Consider the following 14,345-nt stretch of genomic DNA (forward strand, 5'->3'; position numbering starts at 1 on the left):
AAGTACTTTGTCTCCCTAGGAAGGAAAAGTACGACTTTGCTCCCTACAATCAGGTCAGGAAATGTATACTTTCGATAGAGGTAGGTGGAAAAATATTTTTCCACCTACCTCTACCGAAAGTATACTTTTCCGGACCTGATTGTAGGGAGCAAAGTTGTACTTTTCCTCCCTAGGGAGGAAAATATTTTTCCTCCCTAGGGAGGAAAAGTAAAAGTGACGTCATGGTATTTCATTCATTAAATATAACTTATTGACGCCCTGTACAATTTCTATTTTCTATTACGTAAGTATCTATACATTTTAACATTTATTTAAAAACACTCTGTATTTTGCAGAATGGTAAAAAACAGTAAATTGTTATTCTGATTTAACAATGTTTACATTAATAATTTGACTTATATTTGACAGTTGACAGTTATATTGTACCTACTTGCTAGTTTTAGTTCTAATAAATTTTGTTGGTTAGTTACATAAATAAATTAAGTAAAAATGAAAAATGACTTGTTATTAATTTGAGGAAGGTGGAAAAACCATATGTATAACATGGGAGTAAAGTGCCTTTTCCTCCCTTGAATGATTACTGCCCTCCGCTACGCGTCGGGCAGTAAACTTCATTCTCGGGAGGAAAAGTAGCACTTTCCTCCCTTGTTATACAAATAGCTATTATCGCCAACCTTTACTAAAGTCATTCATTATTGTACTCATTTGCCCTCATTTGCGTCAGTAAAGTAAAACTTCATTATACTGAAAGAAGAATTTTACTTTACCTGTCGCGATTATTAATCAAATTAACCGAGACTGAATGTAAGTGGTCAATGGCAATAATCGATTATTTATTTGAGTGAAATTAAATTTATTTACTTTAATTATTAAAAATATTCTACAAAATTTACGTTATTAAGTATTAATTAAATTTATGTCAAAAAGTGAATTACCGATTTAGTAATTAGGTATTCAATATTGACAACTAATGATTAAATATCGAAACCGGCCATAATGCAAAAGTCATCTGCCATTACTGTCATAGCAAATTTTTATTTCGTCTAAAATTAAAAAAAAAATCTTAAACTGTAAGTGTTAATGTTTTGTATGATTGGCGATAAAATTTTGTATGCACCACATCAGTAAAGACTCTTTATCGAACTCGTCTGTTATTCGCCATGTTCGCTTCGTTCCTTCTGCTCGTAATATCAGACTCGTTCGATAAAGAGTCACTTTACTGACTTGGTACATACAGCTGGTTCCTAAAAAACTGATACGACTCAGTAAGATTTGATCATTTTGAGCAGTGTATTTGATTGGTTTGACGTTATATTATATTTATTATGACAGACAAATAATAAAATAAACAAACAAACTACTGATTACATATGTTAATTCATAAAAATTGTCATAATTATTAAGGTCTAAATATTGATATTATTTTGAATTCTTGTAGTTTTCGCATCTTCAAAATTACTCTTCTCTTCTAATCTCTCCAAAAGCGTACTATCTTCATGAGCGGTAGATATTTTTGTTCTTCCAGAACCTTGCTTTCTTTCGAGAGTTTCTTGTGTTCTCCATCTTTTATTAATGTTAAAAACTGTTGTTCTGCTTACGTTAAAATGGTTCTTTACGGCAAATAGTGACCAACCATCTTCGTTACAATTTCCGTTGCCGTTTCGTTACAATTCTTCCTTTTAGTTCTTTGCTTGCAAGTGGAGCCATTTTTTGAGGTTGAACAGAGTAAGTTATTTTACAAATTTTAAGATTTGGCAGTGACAGTGACAGTATGTAAATAATAAGTATTTATCCTTCAAAATACACTGCTCAATTTTCAGTAGTAATTGCACAAGAGCTCTAAAATTCTATATTAATTTTAGAGATCGAGTGCAATAATTTGTTGCGATTATTTCATGAATAAAACTGTTCAAAACCAAAAGTTTATTGTAATTTATTTATGTAAGTACAAATTAGTACAATTAAACACACAGTTGTTATAAATATTAATTTGACGGTTGAAAGTCATCACTTTTATAATTTTTAAAACATTAATTGTCATTAACATCACTGAATGTATTTTTTCGTAGCAACGAAGGGCATCTGACGTAATATACTTGACGACGGGAAATTATCAAAAATTATCAGTTTAATTTAGATTTATGTAGCTTTCTATTGGTCGGAATCTTCTATGAATGAAATAATCTACAAAATACTCTTTAAGAGTCGTATCAGTTTTTTTAGGGACCAGCCATAAATAACTATTATTTTTTTAAATTTTGCATATAGTCCAGTCTTCAGATTTAGATATCTAAAATCAAGACGAATAAGCTGAATTTTGCTAAGAATGTCAATTTTGGGCACTGAAACAAGATGCAAATAAGGTAGCCACTCCTACTGCCTGGATTCCCCTTAAAATTCCACCTCAATCATAGTGCAGTGATAGTCTTGATACACAAAAAAACATGATGGTACTAAACTAGAAAATTATAAACCTATCAGCATCTTGACACATATGTACATGTACATACATATTATGAAAATCTTAACAAAGAGACTGACACCTAAACTGTATTTTTATCAGCTCAAAGAACGGGCAGGATTCAGGACAGAACATGATACAAAAGACCATTTGTTTACCATTAAGATATTAATTGAAAAATGCATCGAGTACAATATACCACTAGTTCTTGCATTTGTCGATTACGAGAAAGCTTTTGATTCTGTAGAGTTTGGAACCGTACTGAAAGCACTAAAGCAAAGTCGAATAGATTACAGGTATACTAGTGCAGTCACTGAAGGTTTTCACCTCCGATTTCGTTGAACCTCCATCGATTTTCATGAAAATTGGTGCGTAGTTAAAGGATACCTCAAGGAACTTGTGCCCTAGGGCAACATATGACACGTGTGGGAGTCATATGTTGCCCTAGGGCCGTAGCCATACGAATTTTATCCATCCTTTGGATTTTGCCATGTTAGCAACTATATAAGACTTTTAGTCGGTTTTGAAAGGCTTTGACCTTTGTATTTTTTGGTTGGCTCACCATGTTCTTGTAAGTATAACCAAACTTTGCTTTTACCTTGGTGATCATTTTAACTTTAACATTTTGCTGAATTAATATGGTTATACTTATTTTAGGTAACACTGATGATGCTCTTGTTACAGAGCGAAAACGTTTTATTTCTATGTTTGTAGCCCTATAGGGGCTTTTTAAACTAATATACCTTTTACCTAGCCAAAATTTTTTTATTAAATTTTACTTAAAAATAATCGTCAAATATATCAAAAATCATTAAAAGTATAAAATTTTGAAAAACCATATCTTGCTTAAGTATAGCCATACGGCCTTCTACTATAGAACATCGATACATTTTTGGCAAAGTAACGTAAGTTACATTTTTGAAAATCATGTTTTTCCATTAAACTAACGCTACTATTGTTCAGAAGGCACTGCCAAAGTGTAGTAAGCCTATACATATTATGTTTAAAGTAATTCTAGGCTTACTACAACACTTTGGTAGTATCTTCTAAACAATAATAGAGTGAGTTTAATGGAAAAACCGCCAAAAATGTCACTTACGTTACTTTGCCAAAAATGTATTAACATTTTAAAGGTAATTGACTTCTCTTTCTACTAAATGTACCATTGCGTATACCTGGAGATGCGTAGAAAAAAGTTACACAACAATGTTTGCGAAGTAACAAGGAAAATATTCCAAAATCCAAAATATTTTGGAAATTATAAATCACAGGGACTTTTACCAATCGCCAGTTTAAAGAGGAAGGATGGAAGTTTTTTTCAGTGAAGCAATGCCTATACCTATATCCCCGTGGAAAAAAGTTATGGGGCAAAAAACAAAATTGCTATCTTTCATGTTTTTTTCTTGCTTTTCTTTTGGATATATTTTTGTAAAAAAACATGTTCTTGACTTTAAAATGTGATATTTCGATAATAAATTTAACCTGGAACAATTTTCCCATAGACGTGTTTGCACTAAATGTGCATAGAACTCACTCTAATTCGCCCTGTGCCTAGAGACTAATTCACCCATTTCTCAAAAACGCACCCATTTAAATGGTAGCACTCCGCGGTTTTTTCAAATATAGAGGTCCATTGACTATATGAAACAATAAAACTCTGTTAACGTTGTAGTTCCTTTCTAAAATACATAATCAATAGCCTATAGGCAGCATTTGGCAAACTAAGCCATATTTGCAATTCCCATGTGTCTCAAACTAACGGTATATAACCAATGTGTTTTGCCCGTACAAACTTCTGGAGCAGAGACTTTAACACTGATGGAAAAATCCGCAAATAAACAAGAATTAGACAACAAGCCATGAAACATGCAATGCTGGACTTGAGCCTTTGAGAGCACATATCAAACCAACAAATCAGGCTAAAGATCAGAAATTAATGACGTCGTCGAAAGAATCACGACGCTTAAGTGGAACTGGACAGGGCATTTAGCTAGACATAAGATGGACAGTGAACAAGATCAATCATGGAATACAGGCCCAGAAACTATAAGAGAGGCCGAGGATGACCACCATCTAGATGGACAGACGACATAAAAATAGTAGCTGAAAACTGGCTACAAGAGGCTCAGTGTAAAAAACACTGGAACAAAACTGAGGGAGACCTATGCCCAACAGTGGACGCTATTGGCTGATTGATGATGATGAAACTGCCAAATTATTTGTTCAACGACTTTTGACATCCTTTCTGTGCACTACGTATACATATAATCTAATTAGTAAGTGTTTTTCTTTCTTCATTCTGTTTTTTATATCTTTTTTCTACATATCTTGCTTTTAGCCTAGCGGATATTGAGTTTTGCGGCTACAGATAATTTGGCTTCCTTTTTGCAGACCTTATAATTGTAAAGTGCTCTGTCAGACATGTTTCTTGTCACTCTTTATAGATTTTTCCTTTTCTGTTATTTAACTTCTGGCCACCGCAGGTTTCTTTACTTTCAAATTTCTTTCCTGAGGTTCTGAGATATTGAGATTTTTCCAAGTACAAGTCTCAGCTGTATGTTCTTTTGTAAAAAGAATAAAGAAAGAAGACTTTCGAAGAAAATGAATAAATAAATTAAAAAAAAATGAAAATCTGTAGAAAATATTGTACCTATACTTTTAATTTAAACCATAATAAATTATAGATACATAACATGTTACATTATTACGATCCTAACTCGTGTTGGATTTCAGCAAACGTTTTTCCTTTAGTTTCCGGTATAATAATAAGGACGAAAAATACGGCAGTAGCAGAAATTACTGTAAATATATAAAAAGTCATATCAGTTCCTAAACCCTTCGCGCAAGCAAAATAAAATTTCGTAACCAAAAACGCCAAAAACCAATTAAACGTCGCAGCTGCTGAGCTACATATCGACTTGATTTCAGGCGAAAACATTTCAGAAGACGCCAGCCATGGTATAGGTCCAAATCCCAGTGAGAATGCTATAATGAATACATTCAAAGACAAAACCGGTATGAATCCAATAGATCTAACACCAGATTCACTTAATACTTCGCGATCTTTAAGAGAGAAGAATATTCCAAGGAGTCCAGTGGAGAAAGCCATAGCTGCAGCTGATATCATCAAAAGTATTCTTCTTCCAAATTTGTCGACAGCCCAAGCAGAAACTACTGTAGCGATTACTTGAATAGTTTGTAATATTATTACACAATACGAATCCTTTAGAGTAGATCCAGCAGTAACGAAAATGTCTTGGGAATAAAACATGACAGCATTTATACCGCTTAGTTGCTGGTAAAACATTAACATAAAGCATATCAAAGTTGACTTTTTGGCAGCTTTGGTTTTCATAGCTTCCTTAAAGCTCACCATCTTTTTCTCATTTTCGATATCTGCCAAAATTATGTTTACTTCTCCAGTGTGATCATAATCTTTTCCTCTCAATTTGTTAAAGGATTTTTCGGCTTTGTCAGGTTTGTTATTTCTTAGATCGTATACAGGTGTTTCGGGTTGAAAGGCAAAAAGAACACCAAAAATGATCGGAATTACGAGACAGAACCAATTGAAAAGTTTAACATGCAGCGCAAAACCAAAAATTCCACAATACAATATGCCAATTGTGATGAATAATTGGAAGAAAGTACCTAAAGTTCCACGTATTTCAGTTTGTGCAATTTCACTCGTGTACATTGGTGCTGTTACACAAAAACTGCCTCCAGCTACTCCGATCAGAAATCTTGCTACATATATAATTGCTATATTGTTTCCGAATATAATCATTAACCATCCGACAGTAAATGGCACTATTGTTAACAAGACAGTAGGTTTTCTTCCCAATTTATCTGCTATCCATCCGATTGGAAAACACATACACATAGCTCCAAGAGTCATTAGAGAACCTATCCATCCTAATTCGTCGTTCGTAATTTTCAAGTCATTTAGCCTTCCGTTCTTGAGGTCTTCGGATATATTTGACGTCCAGGCAATGGCTGTTCCTGTGCCCCATGCTCCTATACAAACGCATACTGCTGCTAAATACTGCGGTAATTTTTTTGCTTCAGCCATATATTATGTTAACTCAAATTAATCAGTGATTTTTAGTTTTGTATAAAATTGTAAAGTAGAAAACTAAATCGTGTAAACAGAATCTGACACTGACAGTATACTTGTGAGAACCTACTAATAATTTTATGAATAATAAAAATAGTCCAATGAAATTTTGAGAATAACTATGAATTGTTGCCGTTATTAAAGAAAGAGGCCAGGGAATAATGGGAGACGTTGTATAAAATATTATTAAGATCATAATAGTAATAGTCACTATTGCTCCCTTCAATCTGCCTAAGAACATTACTCATTTGATCTTTTCGCCAACCATGGACGTTTTCTTTCATCATCATCATCATCCAGCTTCTTGTCTTGTCAACTGCAGGACATAAGCCGTCTCCAGGAAGTTCCATTTTGTGTTAATTGCATCCATATACCATATATTCTTTTTATGTCGTCTGTCCAGCGTGTTGGTGGTCTGCCTCTGCTTCTCTTGTCCATGCGAGGTCTCCATTCTAACAGTCTTTTTGTCCACCTGCCATCCTTCAGTCTCGCTATATGTCCGGCGAAACTCCATTTTAATCTGGTAATTCTTTCTATGATATCTTGCACACCCGTTCTTTGCCTTATTTGTAAATTTCTCACTTGATCCATAAGTCGTCTTCTTTCTAGAATGGATCTTTCCATTTTCCGCTGCATTATTCTAAGCTTTGACACCCTTGCTTTGGTTGATGGTAGTGTTTCAGCTCCGTAGGTAATGACTAGAAGAACACATTGATTGTATACTTTCCTTTTTCCTTTCTTTCACATCTTTTTAAAACCGAAATATTAGAAAACCCCTTCTGTCAGTGCACTAACACTGGGAGATTTAAACCATATATTTTTTGAAAGTTCAAAACATGAGAACTCTACCAGAGAATTATTATCAAAATTGTATAATTTAAATATCTCAGATCCAGTCAATTTATCCTTTTTAATTGCTTTATTGTTGACCTATTGTTGGTCACCTTCAACAATAGGTCTAAAAATGAACATCAGTAAGACTAAATTTACGACAAATTTAGTTCCCAGCGAACACCTAACCATCCAAAATCAAACGGTAGAATTGACAGAAAAGTACATATATCTCGGTCATGAAATTAGAATATGCAAGGACAATCAGACCTGCGAATTTCAACAACGAATAACACTTGCTTGGGCGGCGTATGGTTCACTAAGATACAAAGAGCAACATCCCGATAGCTATGAAACGGAAGACATTTGACCAATGTGTTCTTCCTATTATGACGTACGGAACAGAAACTCTTACGCTCACAAAAACAACAGCACTAAAAATGCGAGTGGCACAAAGGCGCATGGAAAGATCGATTCTCGGTGTGACAAAAAAAGACAAAATAGGGAACCAAGACCTGAGGAAATGACCAGGTGTCACTGATGTCGTCGAACGTGTAGCCAGGCTGAAATGGAATTGGGCAGGTCACATAGAGAGACTGAAAGACTCAAGATGGACCAGAAAACTACTTGACTGGCGCCCAAGAGAAGACAAACGCAGCAGAGGATGACCACCAACACGCTGGATGGACGACATTAAACGGATATCCAAGAAATGGCAACAAGACGCACTGAACCGTGGAGAGTGTCGAAAAATGGGAGAGACCTATGTCCAGCAGTGGACAGAAGAGGTTGCATGATGATGATGAATTGCTTTATTTGGCAAATCAGTCTATGACCTGTTAATTGAATTCCTTGGAAAAAGAAAATTGGACCTTTGAAATAATTTTTTTGCTGTCTTGAGCAATCTCCATCCAGTTCTCCACGCCCAGAGCTTTCAGGTCTCCTTATATGTCTTCTTCTAGTTGGCACTTCTTCCCATACCGGCCTTATTGTTCTTTCGTCAGAATGTCTTCTGAGGTGTCCATTGGAGTCTTCTGGTCTTTATTTCTTTTATTATGTTGGCGTCTGGGTATTATTCCTCGAGCTTTTTATTAATTCTTATCCTACCTACATTTTCCTGCAGCATCATCAAGCATAGGGTCAAAGATCTTCCTTAGGATTTTTCTTTACCGTAGTATCCCCATTAGGCCTAATTCTTAATCCATAAAAAGCAATAGAAATAAAGTTGTAGATAATTTAATTTGCTATAAAATAATTCTTCTTCTTGTAGTTTCATGGCCTCCACCTCTTAGGTGCTATAAAATAATCTATTACAAAATTTTCTGTAGGGTTACTTCGGTGTGACGCAAGTGACAGAAAAAAAGGCACGTCCGTGATACATACACATGTATAACAGTTATTCCAGTTGTTGATAGATGGCGCTATAATTGAAAAAAAAAAGAGATAGAGAAAAGATTTAGGTTTACCTATTTACTGATTATTTACCTATTACATATCTATACGACTATAATTTAAAGTTCTCCTCAGTCTTTCAGTGTATCATTAATGGTGTAATATAATGTGGTTTTAATAATGTAGGGAACCATATTCTAGCATGACATTTTAATTAAAACTGACAGTTATCAGAATCGTAATCGTAATTTGGTATAAAAACAAATCAATTGTGTTTATTTCATTTATAAAAAGGTATGTTCTTTGATTTGTTTAGTTTTATAAATCGTAATAGATAAGTAATCGTAAGTTTTAGTCGTATAGATTATAGATAATACATAAATAATTTTTTGTTCGATTATAGCGCCATCTATCAACAACCAGAATAAATGTTATAAATGATTTTAATCACGGACGTACCTTTTTTTCTGTTACTTCCAACTTTATGCGTTAGAAAGACATCGAAAAACTGTGACGCACTGAAAGATGCCTATGAGAAGGAGAATAGTTTACGATATATGACGAGAAATCCTTTGGACCCCTTTTCCCAAGATGGCAGCCTAGGATCAAGGGTGGCGACCCCTCAAATTTGAACTTAAGCTTAAGTATACTAACCCCCCTACACATAAAAAAAATAAAATTGCATCCTCTGAAAAATGCAACCCTATGTAAGTTTTTAATGGACTAAAAGAATATACTACTTAGTTTAAGATTAAGCATCTATGTTACACCTATTTGGTATATTATATTTATATTAGAAGAAAAAATATAGTATGGTATCAGATTTGGTATCAAAAGATATATAATTTAACATTAAACAGGACATTTTCTAGAACTACTATCAGAAATAGTCGCCGACGCTAATAATATTTTGGTTCTTCTTCTTCTTCTAATTCTTCTTTTTTTAGGGTTTAGATTATGTAATCATTTATCCAATAAATGTAAGGTTATGCGCGTCTTGCTTGAGGCAATGTACAACCAGGGATCAACTTCTGATTTACAGACAATTTGACTAGTCGGTGATAATGACCTCAGGGCAATAATAACGATATATGCAAATGTAAACTTCTCCATTATGTGATTATAAAAAGTTGCCTTCATTATCAATGGATAACAGTATGTTATTTATATGACAATCCATATTAATTACAACTGTGGATGTCATCGATTAATGTAGTAACTATCCCACATTTTCCATCTTTTTACACCTTATTCCTGTAATAGTGGGGGAGAAAGTGTTATACATTTAAGATTAGATTAGATTTTTCTAATGTTTATTTTTTAACCAAGAGGAGTAAACCAAAAAGACAGATTCACACCCAAGAAAGTCACTAGAATAGTCACCAAAATACATCTTCTCTTTTGGTTGATCATGGTAACCAAACTCAACGGTAAGCCCTCAACGGTAATCCATCAATATTATATTAATACGTCGCTAAAAAGTCCTAAAAACAATTGCTTTTTCTATAAAAGCAGACTAAAAATCTAAAAATTAAAGGAATAACACAGAAAACACAAAAGTTCGGCGATATAACTTATTTAACCTATGAATTTGATAGATGTCATTAGTGTCAAAAACAGTGGAGTAAACCACGGTTATTAGACTTTATTACGGTTGTCTTATCCGACGGTGGTGGGGAGACTTATATTTTTGACTTTACGTCACAAGAGTTTACATTCCCATATTTTTAAATTATTTTCGATCATTGAATGTGTGTTATTGTGTATATATGTGTATTATTTGTGTTATTATGAAATAATAAGACAAATAGTACACATTTTATCTTATACCGGGTGGCGAATCGTAAAAAGGGCCATAGGAAACTCAATGTAAAGTTCTGAATTGTTGAAGTCCTTCTTCCCTAATTATTCTACATCAAAAGTCATGAGAGAATACTTGTAGAGAATTAAAATCTGTATTAAAATCAAAAGTTAAAATTGTTCTACGATTTAAATGCATTCCAAAATTTTGAAAAATATAATACATTTTCCACAATAGGTATGCGTGTAAAAGTAAGGCCACACGTTACTATTTAATTGACAGTGCTCACAACATTGACTGAATAAAAAAATCGATATTATTAATCCTTTCTCCGCAACTGAGGGTATCTTATCAACTGTATTGTTTTTAAACAATAGATGATAAAATAAAAATATTGAGAGTTCAAAAATGTGAACATTATTGCATTGTGTGTGGCCTAAGTTTGGGCTGAAAACTAAAATGTATTACATTTTTACAAAATTTTGGAATATGTTTAATTACGTAGACCAATTTTAACAGTTATTTCCAATACAGATTTCAATCCTCTTCAAATAGTTTCTAATGTCTTTTGATGTAAAATAATTATTAGGGAAGCTGGAATTCAACAGTTCAGAATTTTACATAGAGTTAATGCAAAATTTTGACGCATATCAAAATTCTCAATGTGATTTAATTGTATTCATTTTTTTCGAATCCTGAGAAAACTAATAAATATTTTTGAAAAATTTAAACTCAGAATGAAAGACTACATTATTATCGAGGGCTGAAAGTCCCTGAAAACTTCTATAATGTTTATTTTAATAAGTTACAGGGCTGAAAATAAAAGAGAAGTGTGATATTTAATTTCAAATATTTCATTCAATAGAATCTGCTTGTTTATTCTAAGGGGCTTTCCGCCCTCGGTAATAATGTAATCTTGCATCCTGCGTTTAAATTTTTCTAAAATACTTGGTTTTCTCAGGATTCGAAAAAAATCATATTACGATTAAAATGACAGTAAACTCTCGTGACGTAATCTCACCCTTAATGTTCATTGGTTAGTCGATTTAGGCAACCGTAGTAATATCTACGAACCGTGGGAGTAAACTTGTCTGCGGTTGGACCAATTACAAACAAGCATTACAGCGCGGTAAACTTGAATCACTCCTCTTAGTTTAAAAACAAACTATAGTTTGAGGGTAGCTTCCAAACATTCTCACATTGGTTTGCAGGTAATGCTACCTTCGGTTAGGATTAAGGATTTTAAGAGCATACATTTTCACATGTTGGAATATTGATAAATTACAAAAAGTAATATACATATGGGACAATATAATATTCCAAACAAAATTCTTATTATTTTTGTATTTCCACATTTATTCTGAGTGAATATTAGTAAAAATGTTTTTTCTTTACAGAATGTGTTCTTGCACCTTTTGTCGGAGGATCAACTTCACAACACATACCATTTGTCTACCTTCCTCTTAAAGGACAAGTTATATATCCTGGTAAAGAAATATCCCTTAACGGTAAGTATTCTTTAATTAAAAAATTTTTATTGAAAAATCCTTTATAAAAGGTATACACTTTATTAAAATCCCTTTAAGGGCTATATCCATCACAGAACGTTTTCGATATATAAAATATCATCATCAGTGTTTAGAACTGGTTTATCACATGCTGAGCCACCCAGGGTATAAGCCCTTTAAATGGTATAAAAATTTGTTACATTAACATAGTTGCTAAAAATTTCAAATGATGGATAAAACGTATAAAGATAAGGCCCTTAGGCACTGCATGACTCCCCCATCACGTGGGTTGCTAAACAGGTGGATTTGTCTCTACATGAGGAATGTTGTATGGCAAACTATCTGTTTTTTTTGTGATTAATAGGTAGGTAGAAAACCCTATAGCAAACCAACATTAAATATGGTCTTATCAAAGCAGTCCAAACTCTATATAATGGAACGACTGCAAAAATTAAAACTGGATCAAGGATGTCTGAGGGATTTAAAGTCACAAAAGGATTGAAGCAGGGTTGCTGTATTTCGCTTACCCTTTTCAAAATTTATCTGGAACAAGCATTCAAGATGTGCAAAAGAAAATGTAATGGCATGGGAATCATTCTCAATGACGAGACAACACTATACACTTTATTTTTCGCTGATGACCAAATTCTGATTACTCGGGATCATGACGACTTGAGCTATATGACGCGCAAGCTAATAGAAGAATATAACAAATGGGGTCTCGAAATCAACATTAAGAAAACTGAAGCCATGGATATTGGTGGGGAGGAACAAAGCAGTTCATTACATTAGACGATGGGGTAGAAATTAAACACTGTGATGAACAAGTACCTGGGCATGAAGATAACTCTCAAGATGGAACACTCGATGCTGCTATAAAAGACAGAAACATACAGGGTGCAAAAGCCATATCCATAATGAACGGCATTCTGTGGGACCAGACAATATCTAAAGCGAACAAACAGTTCATATACTTGTAGCTTAAAAGTATAATAACATATGGCAGTGAAGTTTGGCAACTGAAACAAAAATCAGAGAAAATGTTACTAGTAACAGAAATGGACTTCTGGAGAAGAGCAGCTGGCAAATCAAGAAGAGATCGGATACCAAATGAGAAAATACGAGAAATGATGGAAGTCACACATACAATAATTGATGACATAAAAACAAAACAACTCATGTAGTACGGCCATGTACAGAGAATGCCAGATGACAGGATCCCTAAACAGATTTCCCCTCTCCAGAGATTAACAAACTGGAAATTAAGAGAGAACATACGAGGAGTAGGCAGACCGCAGAAGAGGTGGACAGATAATAGCAAACAAGTCGCGGACAAGCAGTGGATGATAATTGCTAAGAGTAGAAATCGATGAAAGCAAATTGAAGAGGCCTATGTCCAGCAGTGGACGAACATAGGTTGAAGAAGAAGAAGTCGGTCCTGATAACTTACAAATTTTCAACAATAGCAGATTTATAAGGGGAATTATTGTTACTACTTAAACATCACTCTTAAGAGGCCATATTTAGGATAATGAAGGCACTATATTTGTGAACCTTCTATACATACTATAAATAATTATGTTGCATTGGTTGTTTCCTCTACATTATTGCGTGCTGGGAACATCATTCGGAACTACTTTTACCAGAACACTTAAATCTAATAACTGTTTAAAATAAATCGCATCTGGGCTGCTAATTGATAGAAAATAAACTAGTATACTTACTACTCATATCTTATCAACTAAACTGTTATTACTCTGAAAATATAAGCACTTTAAGAATATTACTTATAGATATTTATTGGTATAACTAAATACAATTCGATAATGGTTCTATTACCAAGTTTCATAGTCTTTACTTACAGTCCTAATTACATCAATAAACGTATATTTGTGAATGCGAAAACTTTTTTTGAATAAATCCAGATATTATCACATGTTTATTACACACTCATTTCGCAGTTTCATACGATTATACCGTTATTATAGTTCAGGAAAATAAGCAAAACAGTACACTGTTTGTGACACTGACAAACGACAGTGTGAGCGTGTAAACCTAGATAGTCCTGTCGCCAGGGGGGGGGGTACAACGGCCTCCTTTATTCAGATGGACTTACCCAAGTTTTTTTATGTATTTTGACCCGTAGAACACGAATTTTTTGGGTAACAGTCGATCCGGATGTCGATAAGATTGTTATAAACAAAGAACTTGAGGAATTATATAACAGCGATTTCTCGC

General features: G+C 33.7%; 2 protein-coding genes across 2 annotated transcripts in view; one reads left to right on the top strand and one right to left on the bottom strand.

The window, feature by feature from the left end:
- LOC114329860 (uncharacterized) overlaps positions 1–14,345 on the top strand; it is a 222,206-nt gene that overhangs the window by 162,931 nt on the left and 44,930 nt on the right. Inside the window, exon 4 of the mRNA XM_028279122.2 lies at positions 11,997–12,107. Coding sequence (XP_028134923.2) covers positions 11,997–12,107 — 111 coding nt within the window. The remainder of the gene's footprint in view (positions 1–11,996; positions 12,108–14,345) is intronic.
- On the bottom strand, positions 5,101–6,629 carry LOC114329886 (facilitated trehalose transporter Tret1-like). Its single transcript, XM_028279148.2, has one exon. The coding sequence runs from the start codon at positions 6,528–6,530 to the stop codon at positions 5,166–5,168; it is 1,365 nt and encodes a 454-aa protein (XP_028134949.1). The 5' UTR covers positions 6,531–6,629; the 3' UTR covers positions 5,101–5,165.

This window comes from Diabrotica virgifera, chromosome 5 (assembly GCF_917563875.1).
Source record: "Diabrotica virgifera virgifera chromosome 5, PGI_DIABVI_V3a".
Classification (NCBI taxonomy): Eukaryota; Metazoa; Arthropoda; class Insecta; order Coleoptera; family Chrysomelidae; genus Diabrotica; species Diabrotica virgifera.